The sequence below is a fragment of the Perca flavescens genome, chromosome 4, assembly GCF_004354835.1.
Source record: "Perca flavescens isolate YP-PL-M2 chromosome 4, PFLA_1.0, whole genome shotgun sequence".
NCBI lineage: Eukaryota > Metazoa > Chordata > Actinopteri > Perciformes > Percidae > Perca > Perca flavescens.
The window spans coordinates 8,304,254-8,319,179 of record NC_041334.1 but is presented as its reverse complement, the minus strand read 5'-3'; the positions used below and the strand labels follow the sequence as shown (position 1 = coordinate 8,319,179).

At 40.2% G+C, this 14,926-nt stretch overlaps 1 protein-coding gene across 1 annotated transcript in view; it reads right to left on the bottom strand.

The window, feature by feature from the left end:
- The window catches only part of LOC114553537 (copine-9), a 396,447-nt gene that overhangs the window by 26,640 nt on the left and 354,881 nt on the right, over positions 1-14,926 (bottom strand). Inside the window, 1 exon segment of the mRNA XM_028574744.1 lies at positions 9,616-9,718. Coding sequence (XP_028430545.1) covers positions 9,616-9,718 — 103 coding nt within the window.

The window sequence follows — 14,926 nt, the reverse complement described above, 5'->3', positions numbered from 1 at the left end:
AATTAAGATTAAAGAAAGTTTGTCCTCAGGGTTGGACTCTTATGAATCCTGAAATGTTTCGAGCCAATTGGACGACCTATGACGAAATGTTTTTCTTTTAACAACTGTTTCATCTTTAATGTCTTAAGATGGCACAGACCTAATCCGAAGTTGATCGGATGAAATCTCTAGGAGGAGTTCGTTAAAGTACGACATGTGGAAATTGCCAAAATCACAATAATTTCGAACTTTGACATCAAAATGGCGGACTTCCGGTTGGGTTTATGTACGTTTTTATGTCATATGTCTACCATGTTTTGTTAGCCTATGTTAAACGCACTGCAGGGGCTCAATTCTCTTTAACTTTGTAGGGAGCGCTAGCGAGCCATTTTTGCGCGCCTATTCCCGAAACCTTTAAAATACGTAACTTTTCACCAGACTTGATGCGACCGCCAATTTTGGTGAGTTTTTGAATATGTTAAGCCCCTCAAAAAGCCAATTTACTTGCAGAAAATAATAATTCCTTCAGTTTCAATAGGGCCTTTGCCGCTTTCGGCGCTCGGGCCCTAATTACAAGGAAAATCAAAGCTGCGAGCAGCGATGGACGGGCCCTAGCGCCTCTGCGCGCGTCGGGGTTACTGGCGGACGCCGCTCCTTGCTTGTCTTATGAATCCTGAAAAGTTTCGAGCCAGTTGGACAATGTACACTCGAGATAAACCCACTTCCTGTTTCGGTGGCGAAAAGCACAAAATGGCGGCAACAACACGGCCACGCCCTACGACGAAAAGTTTTTCTTTTAACAACTTTTCATCTTTAACTTCTTTAGATGGCATAAACAGAGTTTGAAGTTTATTGGATGAAATCTGTAGGAGGAGTTCGTTAAAGTACATGTGGAAATGGCCAAAATCGCACTAATTTTGAACTTTCAATTCAAAATGGCGGACTTCCTGTTGGGTTTAGGTTATGGCTCTAATGAAGTTTTTTGTACATCTTGACATGATACATATGTGTACCAAGTTTCGTAAGTCTACATTAAACGCACTACAGGGCTCAATTTTCTTAACATTCTAGGGGGCGCTAGCGAGCCATTTTTGTGTGCCTATTCGCGAAACACTTAAAATACGTACATTTTCACCAGACTTGATGCAACCGCCAAATTTGGTGAGTTTTTGAATATGTTAAGCTCCTCAAAAAGGCAATTAATTTACAGAAAATAATAATAATTCCTTCAGTTTCAATAGGGCCTTTGCCGCTGTCGGCGCTCGGTCCCTAAATATTACTGAAAATGCGCTTCAGGTGTTTGGATAGGTCAGGAGGCACTTTACAGTACAGTCCTCAAAAAGTCGCAGCATTCTTTGTGGCTTGTGTTTTACACAACATTTCCATGAATCATGGATGTGTTGATGACATAAATGACAAAATATTAGAGGACTTAAGTAAACGTAATGTTGAACCTACGGCAGGATTGGACATTCCGGCGGGATCTGGTCCGGGAGTGGCAATGCGCTCCTGGTGGAGCGGGTGGACAGAGATGGAGTGGGGGGAGGAGGAAGGGGCACAACAGGAGCAGGTGGTGCGTTTGGAGGCCCACGCCCCATGGCTGCAGCAATCCTCTCCAGACTGTGGCCACCCGGTCAAGAGGGGCATTTATTACTTTGCCGCATCCCGGACAACTCCCGCTGGCGTGCGCCAGACAAATCTGCTGTCACAAGCGCGCATGCTCTTAAAGGGAATGTGAGATGACGCTCTGATTGGTTTATTGCACGTTACGCGCGCGGTAGCAGCTAAGAAGAGTATTCATCAGGCAACTGTTATTTAAATATACTTCTGATGTGGTTCCAAACTTTCTAATGCATCGTTTTATAAGTACAGAAACTATTTCTACTACTGTAGACGTTTGGTATCATTCCAGGCATTATTAGTGGGGTATTTTACGAGATACAAACGTGGATCCATTAGCGCCTGCACTAAGCTAACCAGCTGATAACGCTAACTCGACCAATGTTATAACAAGGGAAAAAAGCTTATGCGGGGTTGTTTGGCTTGAGGTCAAGGTGCAAAGCAGCCTAGGGTGAAATTACTCCGAACCATCACTTTAAGTTCAGTAGCACCTGATAAAACTTGTTTTAAAAAATAAATAGCATTCATGATTAGTCCCCAGGCTTCTACCTGTCCCTTTTCAAATTGGTCTAGTGTTATGTTAAATTTCTTTTGTTATTCATTTTTTTCTTTGTTATTCTTTTATTCATTTTAAATATACACATATTTATGTACACTACTGGTCAAAAGTTTTAGAACGCCCCAATTTTTTTAGTTTCTTATTGAAATTTTAGCAAATAAAGTCCAATGAATAACTTGAAATGGTACAAAGGTAAGTGGTGAACTGCCTGAGGTAAAAAATAAAATAAAATAAAAAAGTAAGGTTACCCAAAACTGAAAAATAATGTACATTCAGTACTTTACGAAAAGGCATTTTTCAGGGAACAAGAAATGGGTAAACAATGTAAAGCTGTTGCAGCAATGGAGGTTGATCAAGCTTTGAAAGTTTGTGCTACCAATTCCCACAGGTGTTCCAACTTTGCTGGATTACTTACAAGCCCCTCTGTTTGTATAAAAGTATTGTTAGCATTATTTGAACAGTATTGTACTGCAGAAAGTAGTGTGTTGCTATAAAAATGGCGGGAAAAAGGCAATTAACAATGGAAGAGAGACAGACCATCATAACACTTAAGAATGTTGGTCTTTCCTACAGAGAAATTGTGAAGAAAGTCAAGGTGTCAGAGACAGAGTACAGTATTCTTCACCATCAAAAGGCACTTAGAAACTGGGGAAAACTCTGACAGGAAGAGGTCTGGCAGACCCAAAGCTACAACAGAATCAGAAGACAAGTTTCTGAGAGTCAACAGCTTGATTGATAGGCGGCTCACAGGACAACAGCTTCAAGCACAGCTTAATAGTGGTCGTAATAAGCAAGTCTCAGTTTCAACTGTAAAGAGAAGACTTCGAGCTGCAGGCTTGATAGTTGAGCTGCAGCAAGAAAGCCACTGCTAAGACGTCAGAATAAGAAAAAGAGGTTTGCCTGGGCCAAGAAACACTGCCAATGGACTACTGAAGACTGGAAGAAGGTGCTATGGACTGATGAATAAAAATTTTAAATCTTCGGTTCATCACGCGGGATTTTTGTATGCCGTCGAGTAGGCAAAAGGATGGTTCCTCATCAACTGTCAAACATGGAGGAGGAAGCGTGATGGTCTGGGGCTGATTTGCTGGATCCAGGGTCGGTGATTTGTACAGAGTGAAAGGCACCCTGAACCAAAACGGCTACCACAGCATTTTGCAGCGCCATGCAGTACCCTCTGGTATGCGCCTAGTTGGTCAGGGGCAGCGTTGCCACAGTTACTTTGAAAAAGTAACTTAGTTACTTTACAGATTACTTGATTTTAAAAGTAGTTTAGTTACTTTACAGATTACTTGATTTTAAAAGTAACGAAGTTAGATTACAAGTTACTTTATTAGTTACATGCAGCAGCTGCCCACAACACCCCTACAACCTCAACATAAAAATGACAACCGGTTTACTGTGAGGCAGCTCAGCGTTGCCAGTAAGAGAGCGAGTCAACCGTGTTTAAGGGCAGCATTTCTGCTACAACATAGGCCTACTGCCCGACCAACTTCTTCAACTCTCCCCCACTTACTGGTTTTGCACTGAAGTCCAGCTTTTGTTGTTTGGGTGGTGAGGGACCTCCTGCTCTTTGCTTCGCACCACCTGCTGGGACTTGCTCTGTAAGTTTGACTGCAGTGCTGCGACTCCAAATGTTTCTTCAAATTTGACGTAGTCGCCACCAGCACAGACTGTACAACGGACCTTAATATTGCCGTCTTTAGCTGACACAAACTCTAAATAGTGACTGTATTTCCAGCTAGAAAACGCACATCTCTCTCCTCCCTCCATTGTTGTTTACGTTTGTGTCGCTGCATGGTACACGTGAACTGTCCACATGCTGGAAACGTGACTTGTCGCATACGTGCAGTGTTGGGGAGTAACGGAATACATGTAACGGCGTTACGTATTCAGAATACAAATTATGAGTAACTGTATTCCGTTACAGTTACAATTTAAATAGTTGGTATTTAGAATACAGTTACATTGTTGAAATCAATGGATTACATGACGATACTTCTCTGTTTCACGAGTTTATTCACTCTGAATAAAAGGCAACTCTATCGCATTTTCCAGAAGCCCCGATATGAAATCAAAAAAATTAGCTCCGTGATCAGTCACAATGGAGTCGGAACCGGCACGACAGAGCCAGGGCAGGAATAACTTTCTATCTTGGAAATTCAAACAGCATTTCACATTAAAGAAAGAACAGGGAGAACGAAATATAAATGTGCAGCGCAGCCTCTGCTTGCCAGCAACCAACCTCCTTTCAGCGTCCAAATTACTCCACTTCCAACTTGAAGAAGCATCTTAAAGTAAGTTATTTTTTTAATTAGCCAAGGGTAGTCGTCTGCTGTAGTTTTACTGTTCACCTTGCTATTTTAACATTGACGTGGGACTTTACATTCTCCCTACGTTATCGTGCTGATTTACTAGCTCCAGAGCCGTTTAAAGACTGACAGCCCCGTTTGACATGCTAACTAACGTTAGCTAAAATTAGCTCGTGGTAGCTTAGACCGCGGTTAGATTTTTGTAGTATGCAGTACAATAATCTATCTGCTTGTTCAGGTACACATTCAGCCAGTTGGAATGAAAAGAACACACCGTAATATGCCGGTTTAGTAAGCTGGATGTGATGCTCGCATTCCTACACTTATAAAACGCAATTCAATGTAGAAGTCATCCTGAAGTAATCCAAGTATTCAGAATACGTTACTCAGATTGAGTAACGTAACAGAATACGTTACAAATTACATTTGTGGGCATGCATTCTGTATTCTGTAACGAAATACGTTTTGAAAGTATCCTTCCCAACACTGCATACGTGACTTCACTCCCCGAGACACAAGAAGAAAGCAAAAATATATATTTTTACTAAGGAAAATGACAAATAGTAACGCACAGTGACTTGGATAAGTAACTTTATTCTGATTACTGGTTTGGAAATAGTAACGCGTTAGATTACTCATTACTGAAAAAAGTGGTCAGATTAGAGTTACGTGGCATCACTGGTCAGGGGTTCATCCTACAGCAAGATAATGACCCAAAACATAAGTCCAAGCTATGCCGGAACTACCTTAGGAAAAAAGAACAAGATGGTAAGCTTAAAAACATGGAGTGGCCAGCATAGTCACCAGACTTAAACCCCATTGAGCTGGTTTGGGATGAACTGGACAGAAAAGTGAAAGCAAAGCAACATACAAGTGCCACACATTTATGCAACAGAGTTGGGAAGAACTTTCTGAAGAATATTTGATTTCCATTGTAGAAAGAATGCCACGAGTGTGTTCAGCTGTTATATCTGCCAAAGGGGGCTAATTTGATGAGTAAAAAATTTAGAATACATTTTGGTTTATAAATTGATTCCATGATTTCTTTTTTAACTTAAATTCTTCATTTGTTCTATTCTTTCATTTCAGAGTACAATAAGACATTGAACTGCATGAATTTCAATAAAAACCTGGAAAAATGGGGGTGTTCTAAAACTTTTGACCAGTAGTGTATATATAGTTCAAAATAAATATTTCATTCATTTATTTATTCAAATTTGTTGTCTACATTTGAAGATTGCATTACGACTCAAAATACAAAGTTTATGACTATGGACTTGCCTGTCTTGACTTGGACGTGTCTCGAGATAACTCTTGTTAGGGCCCGAGCGCCGACAGTGGCGAAGGCCCTATTGAAACTGAAGGAATTATTGTTAGGGCCCGAGCGCCGACAGCGACGAAGGCCCTATTGAAACTGAAGGAATTATTATTAGGGCCCGAGCGCCGACAGCGGCGAAGGCCCTATTGAAATTGAAGGAATTATTATTATTTTTCTATTATTATTTTCCCGTCAAATGAATTGCCTTTTTGAAGGGCTTAACATATTCAAAAACTCACCAAATTTGGCGGCCGCATCAAGTCTGGTGAAAATTTACGTATTTTAAGGGTTTCGGAAATAGGCGCACAAAAATGGCTCGCTAGCGCCCCCTAGAAAGTTATGAAAATTGAGCCCCTGCAGTGCGTTTAACGTAGACTCACGAAACTTGGTACACATATGTAGAGCCATACCCTAAACCCAACAGGAAGTCCGCCATTTTTAATTAAATGTTCGAAATTAGTGCGATTTTGGCCATTTCCACATGTCGTACTTTAACGATCTCCTCCTAGAGATTTCATCCGAACAACTTCAAACTCGGTCTGTGCCATCTTAAAACGTTAAAGATGAAAAGTTGTTAAAAGAAAAACTTTTCGTCATAGGGCGTGGCCGTGGCGGGGCGGCCATTTTGTGCGTTTCGCCGCCGAAACAGGAAGTGGGTGTAACTCGAGTGTACGTTGTCCGATTACCTCGAAACTTTTCAGGATTCATAAGAGTCCAACCCTGAGGACAAATAAAGGCCAATATTTACTTAAAGTCATAGCGCCCCCTAGTGGCAACAGGAAGTAGGCCTAAAAGTCAAGGTGCTATACTTTAACGAACTCCTCCTAGAGATTTCATCCGATGGACTTCAAACTTGGTCTGTACCATCCCAACACCTTAACAATGAAAGGTTATTAAAAGAAAAACTTTTCGTAAGACGGTGTGGGCGTGGCGTGGCGGCCATTTTGGGTGTTTAGCGATGAACAAAGAAGTTGTTGTAACTTGAGTGTATGTTGTCGTATCTGCCCGAAATTTCTCACAATTGACAATGGTCCATGCCTGAGGACAACTACAGGCCAAAATTGACTTTTGGTCATAGCGCCCCCAGCTGGCAACAGGAAATCTGCCTTATATGACAAACATCATCCGATTTGCATGAAACTCAGAATGTGTGGTCTACGTGTGATACTGAGCCACCCCCTATAATATGACCATGCCCACTTACTCAGGCCACGCCCCCTTTCATAACATTTGAACCGTTTAAGGTAGAGTCTTGTGTGAGGTGTCATTGAACTCAGCAGAGACTTCCTTCTTCATTGGTGATGGTTTGGCCCGCCCCCTGTGTTTAAGCCACGCCCCCTTTTATTACTAATGGCCCGATTGATGTAAACACTTGTGTGAGGTGTCATTGAACTCAGCAGACTTCCTTCTTCATCGGTGATGGTTTGGCCCGCCCCCTATGTTTAAGCCACGCCCCCTTTCATACATGCTGACCCATTTAAGGTAGAGTCTTGTGTGAGGTATCATTCATCTCAGCAGAGGCTTCATTTTTAATTGGTGATGTTTGGACCCGCCCCCTTTGTTTAGCCACGCCCCCTTTCACAGCTAATGAACCGTATGATGTAGAGTCTTGTGTGAGCTATCGTTGAACTCGGCGGGGAGTTCCCTTTCATTGTTGACGATTTGCGGCGTCTGAGTGCCGCGCGAATGCACGGTCGCAAGGAGCGCCGTCCGCCGGTAACCCCGACGTGCACAGAGGCGCGAGGGTCCGTCCATCGCTGCTCGCAGCTTTATTAGGGCCCGAGCGCCGACAGCGGCGAAGGCCCTATTGAAACTGAAGGTATTATTATTATTTTTCTATTATTATTTTCCAGTCAAATGAATTGCCTTTTTGAGGGGCTTAACATATTCAAAAACTCACCAAATTTGGCGGCCGCATCAAGTCTGGTGAAATTTACGTATTTTAAGGGTTTCGGGAATAGGCGCACAAAAATGGCTCGCTAGCGCCCCCTAGAAAGTTAAGAAAATTGAGCCCCTGCAGTGCGTTTAACGTAGACTCACGAAACTTGGTACACATATGTAACATGTCAAGATAGACAAAAGACTTCATTAGAGCCATACCCTAAACCCAACAGGAAGTCCGCCATTTTAAATTAAATGTTTGAAATTAGTGCGATTTTGGCCATTTCCACATGTTGTACTTTAACGATCTCCTCCTAGAGATTTCATCCAATCAACTTCAAACTCGGTCAGTGCCATCTTAAGACGTTACAGATGAAAAGTTGTTAAAAGAAAAACTTTTCGTCATAGGGCGTGGCCGTGGCGGGGCGGCCATTTTGTGCGTTTCACCGCCGAAACAGGAAGTGGGTGTAACTCGAGTGTACGTTGTCCGATTACCTCGAAACTTTTCAGGATTCATAAGAGTCCAACCCTGAGGACAAATAAAGGCCGATATTTACTTAAAGTCATAGCGCCCCCTAGTGGCAACAGGAAGTAGGCCTAAAAGTCAAGGTGCTATACTTTAACGAACTCCTCCTAGAGATTTCATCCGATGGACTTCAAACTTGGTCTGTACCATCCCAACACCTTAACGATGAAAGGTTATTAAAAGAAAAACTTTTCGTAAGACGGTGTGGGCGTGGCGTGGCGGCCATTTTGAGTGTTAAGCGATGAACAAAGAAGTTGTTGTAACTTGAGTGTACGTTGTCGTATCTGCCCGAAATTTCTCACAATTGACAAGGGTCCAGGCCTGAGGACACCTACAGGCCAAAATTGACTTTTGGTCATAGCGCCCCCCGCTGGCAACAGGAAATCTGCCTTATACGACAAACATCATCGATTTGCATGAAACTCAGAATGTGTGGTCTACGTGTGATACTGAGCCGCCCCCTTTAATATGGCCACGCCCACTTACTCAGGCCACGCCCCCTTTCATAACATTTGAACCGTTTAAGGTAGAGTCTTGTGTGAGGTGTCATTGAACTCAGCAGAGACTTCCTTCTTCATTGGTGATGGTTTGGCCCGCCCCCTATGTTGAAGCCACGCCCTTTTGAATAAATGCTGACCCATCCAAGGTAGATTCTTGTGTGAGGTATCATTGAACTCAGCACAGACTTCCTTTTTAATTGGTGATGGTTTGACCCGCCCCCTACGCTTTTGCCACGCCCCTTTTCACAGCTAATGAACCGTATGATGTAGAGTCTTGTGTGAGCTATCGTTGTATTCGGCGGGAAGTTCCCTTTTCATTGTTGACGATTCGCGGCATCTGAGTGCCGCGCAAATGCGCGGTCTCAAGGAACGGCGTCCGCCGGTAACCCCGACGCACGCAGAGGTGCGAGGGCCCGTCCATTGCTGCTCGCAGCTTTAATTATGATTTGATACTATAAATAAAATTATATTGAATTGAAGGTCTTTAATTAGTATCTTTCTCTTGAACACCAATTCCGGTTAAAATTCAAAGGCATCATTTAGATTGGAAATAAACTCAATCGTTTTATCCCTCTCCCACAGAATACCAGGACCATTCTGATGATTTGTTAATTGTAATAATTTCATCTAAATATTCTTTCATTTCTTTAAGGATTTTAAAGACGTTAAAACCCAAAACATAATATTGCATCAATAAATCTTACTGACCGTGCACCAGTTGCCATGACACCCAAATTTAGTTTGACATAAATCTGTGGTTGAATCTTCTGTTATGGCCCTGAGCTGGTGAAATGCTAAACATCTCTCTGATATTCCCTGACTAGAGGTGGTTTACAGTTGAATGAAGTTCATGTAGAAGCTATCCCTGTGCTGTCCCTACATACACACGTGTGTTCAGTGTGCAGTGTGTGTCTACTCACATTGACCACAGCCTCTTTGGTCTGAGCCATGTCTGAGATGACGCCGTCTGTGATCATCAGCAGCACAAAGTACTGGGAGCCGTCAGTCACTTCTGCAGCACACCTAGTATCACACACGCACACACACGCACACACACACACACACACACACACAAACGCACACATACACAAAGACACACCGGTTACAATTTGTTGACAGCAGAATGATTTTTGAATTTGTGCTACTTTGATATTCACTGCAGCCAAAAATGTCTGCATTACGAGACGGTTTGGCCAAGATGCATGTTGCCTTGAATATCCAAGGAGAGGAGCCATTATTAAAAACTGTGTGGTAGCTGAGTGAGGAGGGTGGTGGAAAAGTACTGAGAAGTGAACTGGACTAAAACTGTGTGATTAAGTGCTGTGACCTGGACTGGCGGACTACCCCCCTGTGTACCGAACTGTTCTGGACGAGGACCCGTTTGTGGAATACCTGTGGATTAAAGACAACGGGAATGGATTGTGGAAAGTGCAGCAGTAGACGGTGAAGTGTTGTGAAAATTCCCCTCATTGTCTGTAATAAACTTTTCAACTGCTTTCCAACTGTACTCCTGGTGCCGGCTTGTCTTATTGAACTAGTGACGTGGATACCCACACCCCTGGGCGTGCCACAAATGCTAGCTGAAGCTAACACAAGTTGGGGTACCAAGATGGCGGCGGAGTAGGCAGTCGCGTTTCTGAGAGCTCTCTTCAAGGCCGCAGCTTTTTCATGATTTAACTAATTTACTCTACCTGAATTGAAACGATGAATATTCAGCAAATTCTTAAATCAGCTATACTACAACCACCGACCTCTTCAAATCTTACAATATCTGAAAAGCCAAAGGACGGTGAGCATAATTATTGTGCAATGGACGTAACGCCGCAATCAAAGAGGGAACGCGGGCAAGACTCGACGCTGCCAACTCCAAGTAAGACCTCAAAAGAGAAGAAAGCTAAGCCAAACTCTGAGGGTGGTCATCTCCAAGCTTCAAATAACGATATTTTGGAGTTGGGCAAACGTGTGACTGGAATTGAGTCGCAGTTAGGAGACATCAAAGAACAAAACCGTCAGAACTCCACCATGATTGTTAGTTTAACCAAGACCGTGCAATTCTACTCTGAAGAATTAAAGGAGGTTAAAAAGAAAGTGTTGGAAGTGGAAAGGGCTAATAGCCATTTACAGGAGGAAAATAAAGAATTGAAGAAGAAAGTGATGGAACAGAAACGATATAGCTTGAGACCATGTCTTCGAGTGAGGGGATTAAAGGAAAAAAAAGACGAAAACCTCAGAGCGACCATCATTCCCATACTGAAGAAAATTGCCCCAGATTATGCGGCAGACATGGAGCACACGGTGGATATTGTTCACAGACTTGGTAAACGAGAGGATAACCGCACAAGGCAAGTCATTATCTTGTTTGCATTGAGACACGTGAAGGATGAATTTTGGCTGAAGACCAAAGACTCGCCAATATGCAAGATGGAAGGTATCAGTTTTGCGGAGATGTTACTCAAAGAGGATGTGGAGGAAAGAGAGCGTTTGTGGCCGCTGGTTGATCAAGCTAGAAAGGCGGGGAAGCAAGCTTTTTCTGGGGGCCCTACGAGTACATTGATGTTCGTCGTGTTGAGGACGAAGATCTACAGACCTCTTTAGGATGATAACATTTCGGGCTGACTTTTTCAGAATGGCCGTATGTGTACTTTGATGGACATCGTATTGAGGACAACAATCTACAGTCTTTTTGAGGTTAAATCTTTAAAGGTGGAGATCTTATGAACGGTTTGAGAGCTCTAATATGTAGCATTTTCTTATCTAGTAGCATAGCAATAAGTATCGTATAACATTATTTTCTTTTGTTTTTTCCTTACTTGTCTTATTAGTTCATGCTTAATGCCAAAATCTCTTTTGGTTCTTTAAACGTTAGGGGCTTGAAAGAACTTATTAAACGAAAAGCGTTGTTTTTATTTTGTGAAGGGCAAAAATGTCATTGTTTTTTTTTTTTTTTTTTTTTTACAAGAAACTCATTCCTCAGAAGCTGATGCATCGTTCTGATTGAACCAATGGGGCGGAAAAATCCTGTTCAGCCATGGCTCTGAAGATCCGGAGGAGTAGCGATTTGCTTTAATAACTTTCCAGGAAAAGTTATTACACATCGGACTGACACCGAAGGACATTGGTTGACAGCTGTGGTGAAAATTGAAGGTTCTTTCTTAATGTTGATTAATGTATATGGATATAATAATGATAACCAAAATAAGTCAATGTTAGTTAACATAACAAAGGTGATTTCTGAGCTTAATGGTCGATATCCTACAAATTATATTTTATGTGGAGGAGATTGGAACATGACCCCAGATGAGTGGCTTGATAGGTGCCCAGCTAGAGTTGGAAAACCTCAATATAATATCCTAATTAATAACTTTATGGCTGATAATAATGTTAGTGACATTTGGAGAAGTATTACAGGTTTTTCATGGTTTAGACCAAATGGAAGCTGTAAATCTAGGATTGATTATTGGGTTGGGTACTGACCGTATGAGTCATGTTACAAAGATAACTATGTCAAATGCACCTTTATCAGATAATTGTTTCATAGAACTAGTCTTAGAACCTACTAATAAAATTAACTTACAGGAAAGGCTTTTGGAAATTTAATGCCAAATTATTACAAAATGAAGACTATTGCAGTAAAATCCATGAAACAATTTCTGAAATCCAAAATTATGACGCGATTATTGCTCATAGTAACAAATGGGAATTTATCAAACTCAGAATTAGAGAAGTAAGTATTCAATTTAGTAAAGTACTTGCAAAAAAAATAAAGAGGTGGAAAGCAAATTACAAGAAATGCATACATGTTATAGCAACACCAATTTAACCTCTGAAGAAAAAAGCAAACGAGTCGAGTTGCAGAACAAATTAGATCACCATTATTTTGACAAAGCACAGGGAGCGTTCGTGAGATCGAGAGCAAGGTGGATTGAATCAGGGGAAAAGAACTCCTTATTTTTTCAATTTAGAAAAATTGCATCTCTAGTCTTTTAGTTAATGGTGAAGAAAGGAAAGATCCTAAAATCACAGAAAATGAAGTCTACATGTTTTACTCTAAATTATATTCTTCTCAATTCTCGAAAGTAGACTGCAATAATCTCTTTCAAAACCTTTGTCCACTAATCCGCCAGATTGATTTATCTTTTAAAACGATATGTGATGCTGAACTTAAAATTGATGAACTAGACGCAGCTCTTAAGAAAATGGATTCAAATAAATCCCTGGGATCAGATGGCCCTACAGTTAACGTCTATAAATACTTTTGGGAAGATTTGAGAATCATATTATTTGAAGCGCTAAAAGAATGTATAGTTAAGAAAGAATTGATGACTAGCATGAAACGGGGTAATTACTCTGATTCCAAAGCCGGGGAAAGACAAACGGCAATTAGACAATTTAAGACCGATTACATTACTAAACGCAGATTATAAAATATTTTCAGGATCCATTGCTACTAGATTTAAAAAAAGGGATAGCAGACATAATAAGTGAAACACAGTCAGGCTTTATAAAAGGAAGAGTCATTCATAATAACATCAGACTTGTTATGGATTTATTAGACTATAGTGATGTAATTGATGTTGATGGCTTTATTCTCTTCCTGGATTTTTATAAGGCCTTTGACTCTGTTGAACATGAATTTATTTTAAAAACACTTCATTATTTTGGTTTTGGCGACAAATTCAAAGATACTATACATATGCTCTATTCTGGTATAAATAGCTGTGTATCTTTGGGACATGGGAATTGTAAGAGATTTAATATTGGTAGAGGAATAAGGCAAGGTTGTGGAAGCTCTCCTTTATTGTTTATAATGGTTGCAGAAATGCTGTCTATTTTAATTAAGAATAGCGTCATAGAAGGTTTGAATGTGATGGGTAAACAAATAATTATAAGTCAGTTGGCTGACAATACAACTTTGTTTCTTAAAAATTAGCTCCAAATCCCCATAGCATCTCAAAAGCCTCTGGACTTCAGTTAAACTTAAACAAATGTGAATTATTGCCTTTAAAAGACCAATCCATGCAATCATTATATAACATAAAGGTAAAAAAAGAAGTCAAATACTTGGATATTGTGGTGACTAAAGATAAAACAATCTCTGAAAAACGAAACATAAAAGATATTGTTGATAATTGTAAATATTATCTAAATAGAGGACTACAAAGAGATCTTTCCATTTTTGGCAGAATATTGTTGACTAAAATGGACAGTTCATCTAGATTAATATATCCAGCTTACTTCCTTCCAATAGCTCCCCAAATAGTTAAAACTATTAACAAGCAAAATTTAGATTTCATTTGGCGGAATAAATGTCATTATATAGCCAAGCAAGATTTAATTAGAACTTATGAGGATGGAGGTGGTAATGCAATAGATTTTGACTGTATGGATGGAATTTTGAAAATTAGATGGTTGAAAAGCTATATGCAAAATCAAAATTCATTGTGGTCTTATATTCCCAGTTGGATTTTTGAAAAAGTAGGTGGTATTAATTTTCTTCTAAAATGTGATTTTGATGTTAAGAAACTTCCTTTTGAAAATGTCAGATTTTCACCAACGTGTCCTTCTGTATTGGAAACTAATATTCAAGCATAATTTCACACCACACAATACACCTATTTGGAATAATAGATATATATTGGTAAATAGAAAGTCACTTTTTATTCCAGAATGGTTTTCTAAAGGTGACTGGGCAATTGCTCACTTCATGGATGTGGAAAGAAATGTTTTACAACATGTTGAATTCTGTGATAAATTTCAAATCAGATGTACCCAAAAGAAGTTTAAACGGATTGTAAAAGCTCTCCCACACTGAAAAAAAAAGTCTGTTGAATTTACATTAAAAAAATATGTATGTTGGTTGCACATATTCTATTTATGTTTAGTCAAAATGATTAATTTCTATTTAATATGCTTAATTTTTATTTGTAAAACCAACATGATTTTATCATGTAAATTCAAAGTTTTTCATTAATGTTAATTATTCTGTGATGACCCAACATATATTTTTTGGGTTAATTGAAAGTGTCCCTTTTATGTTAAGTGTATTCTATTCTCACTTACTGAAGCAACATGAGATTTTTATGTAAAGTATATGCAATGTTGTTCTGTTAAATCAACTTTTCCTGCTCAAATTAGTCTCAAAGATCCTGCATACTTGGTGATAGTATGGAGCTGTATTAATTATCGTCTTCTCTCTGTAAAACAATGAAACAGTGTGACCTGCAGGACCCG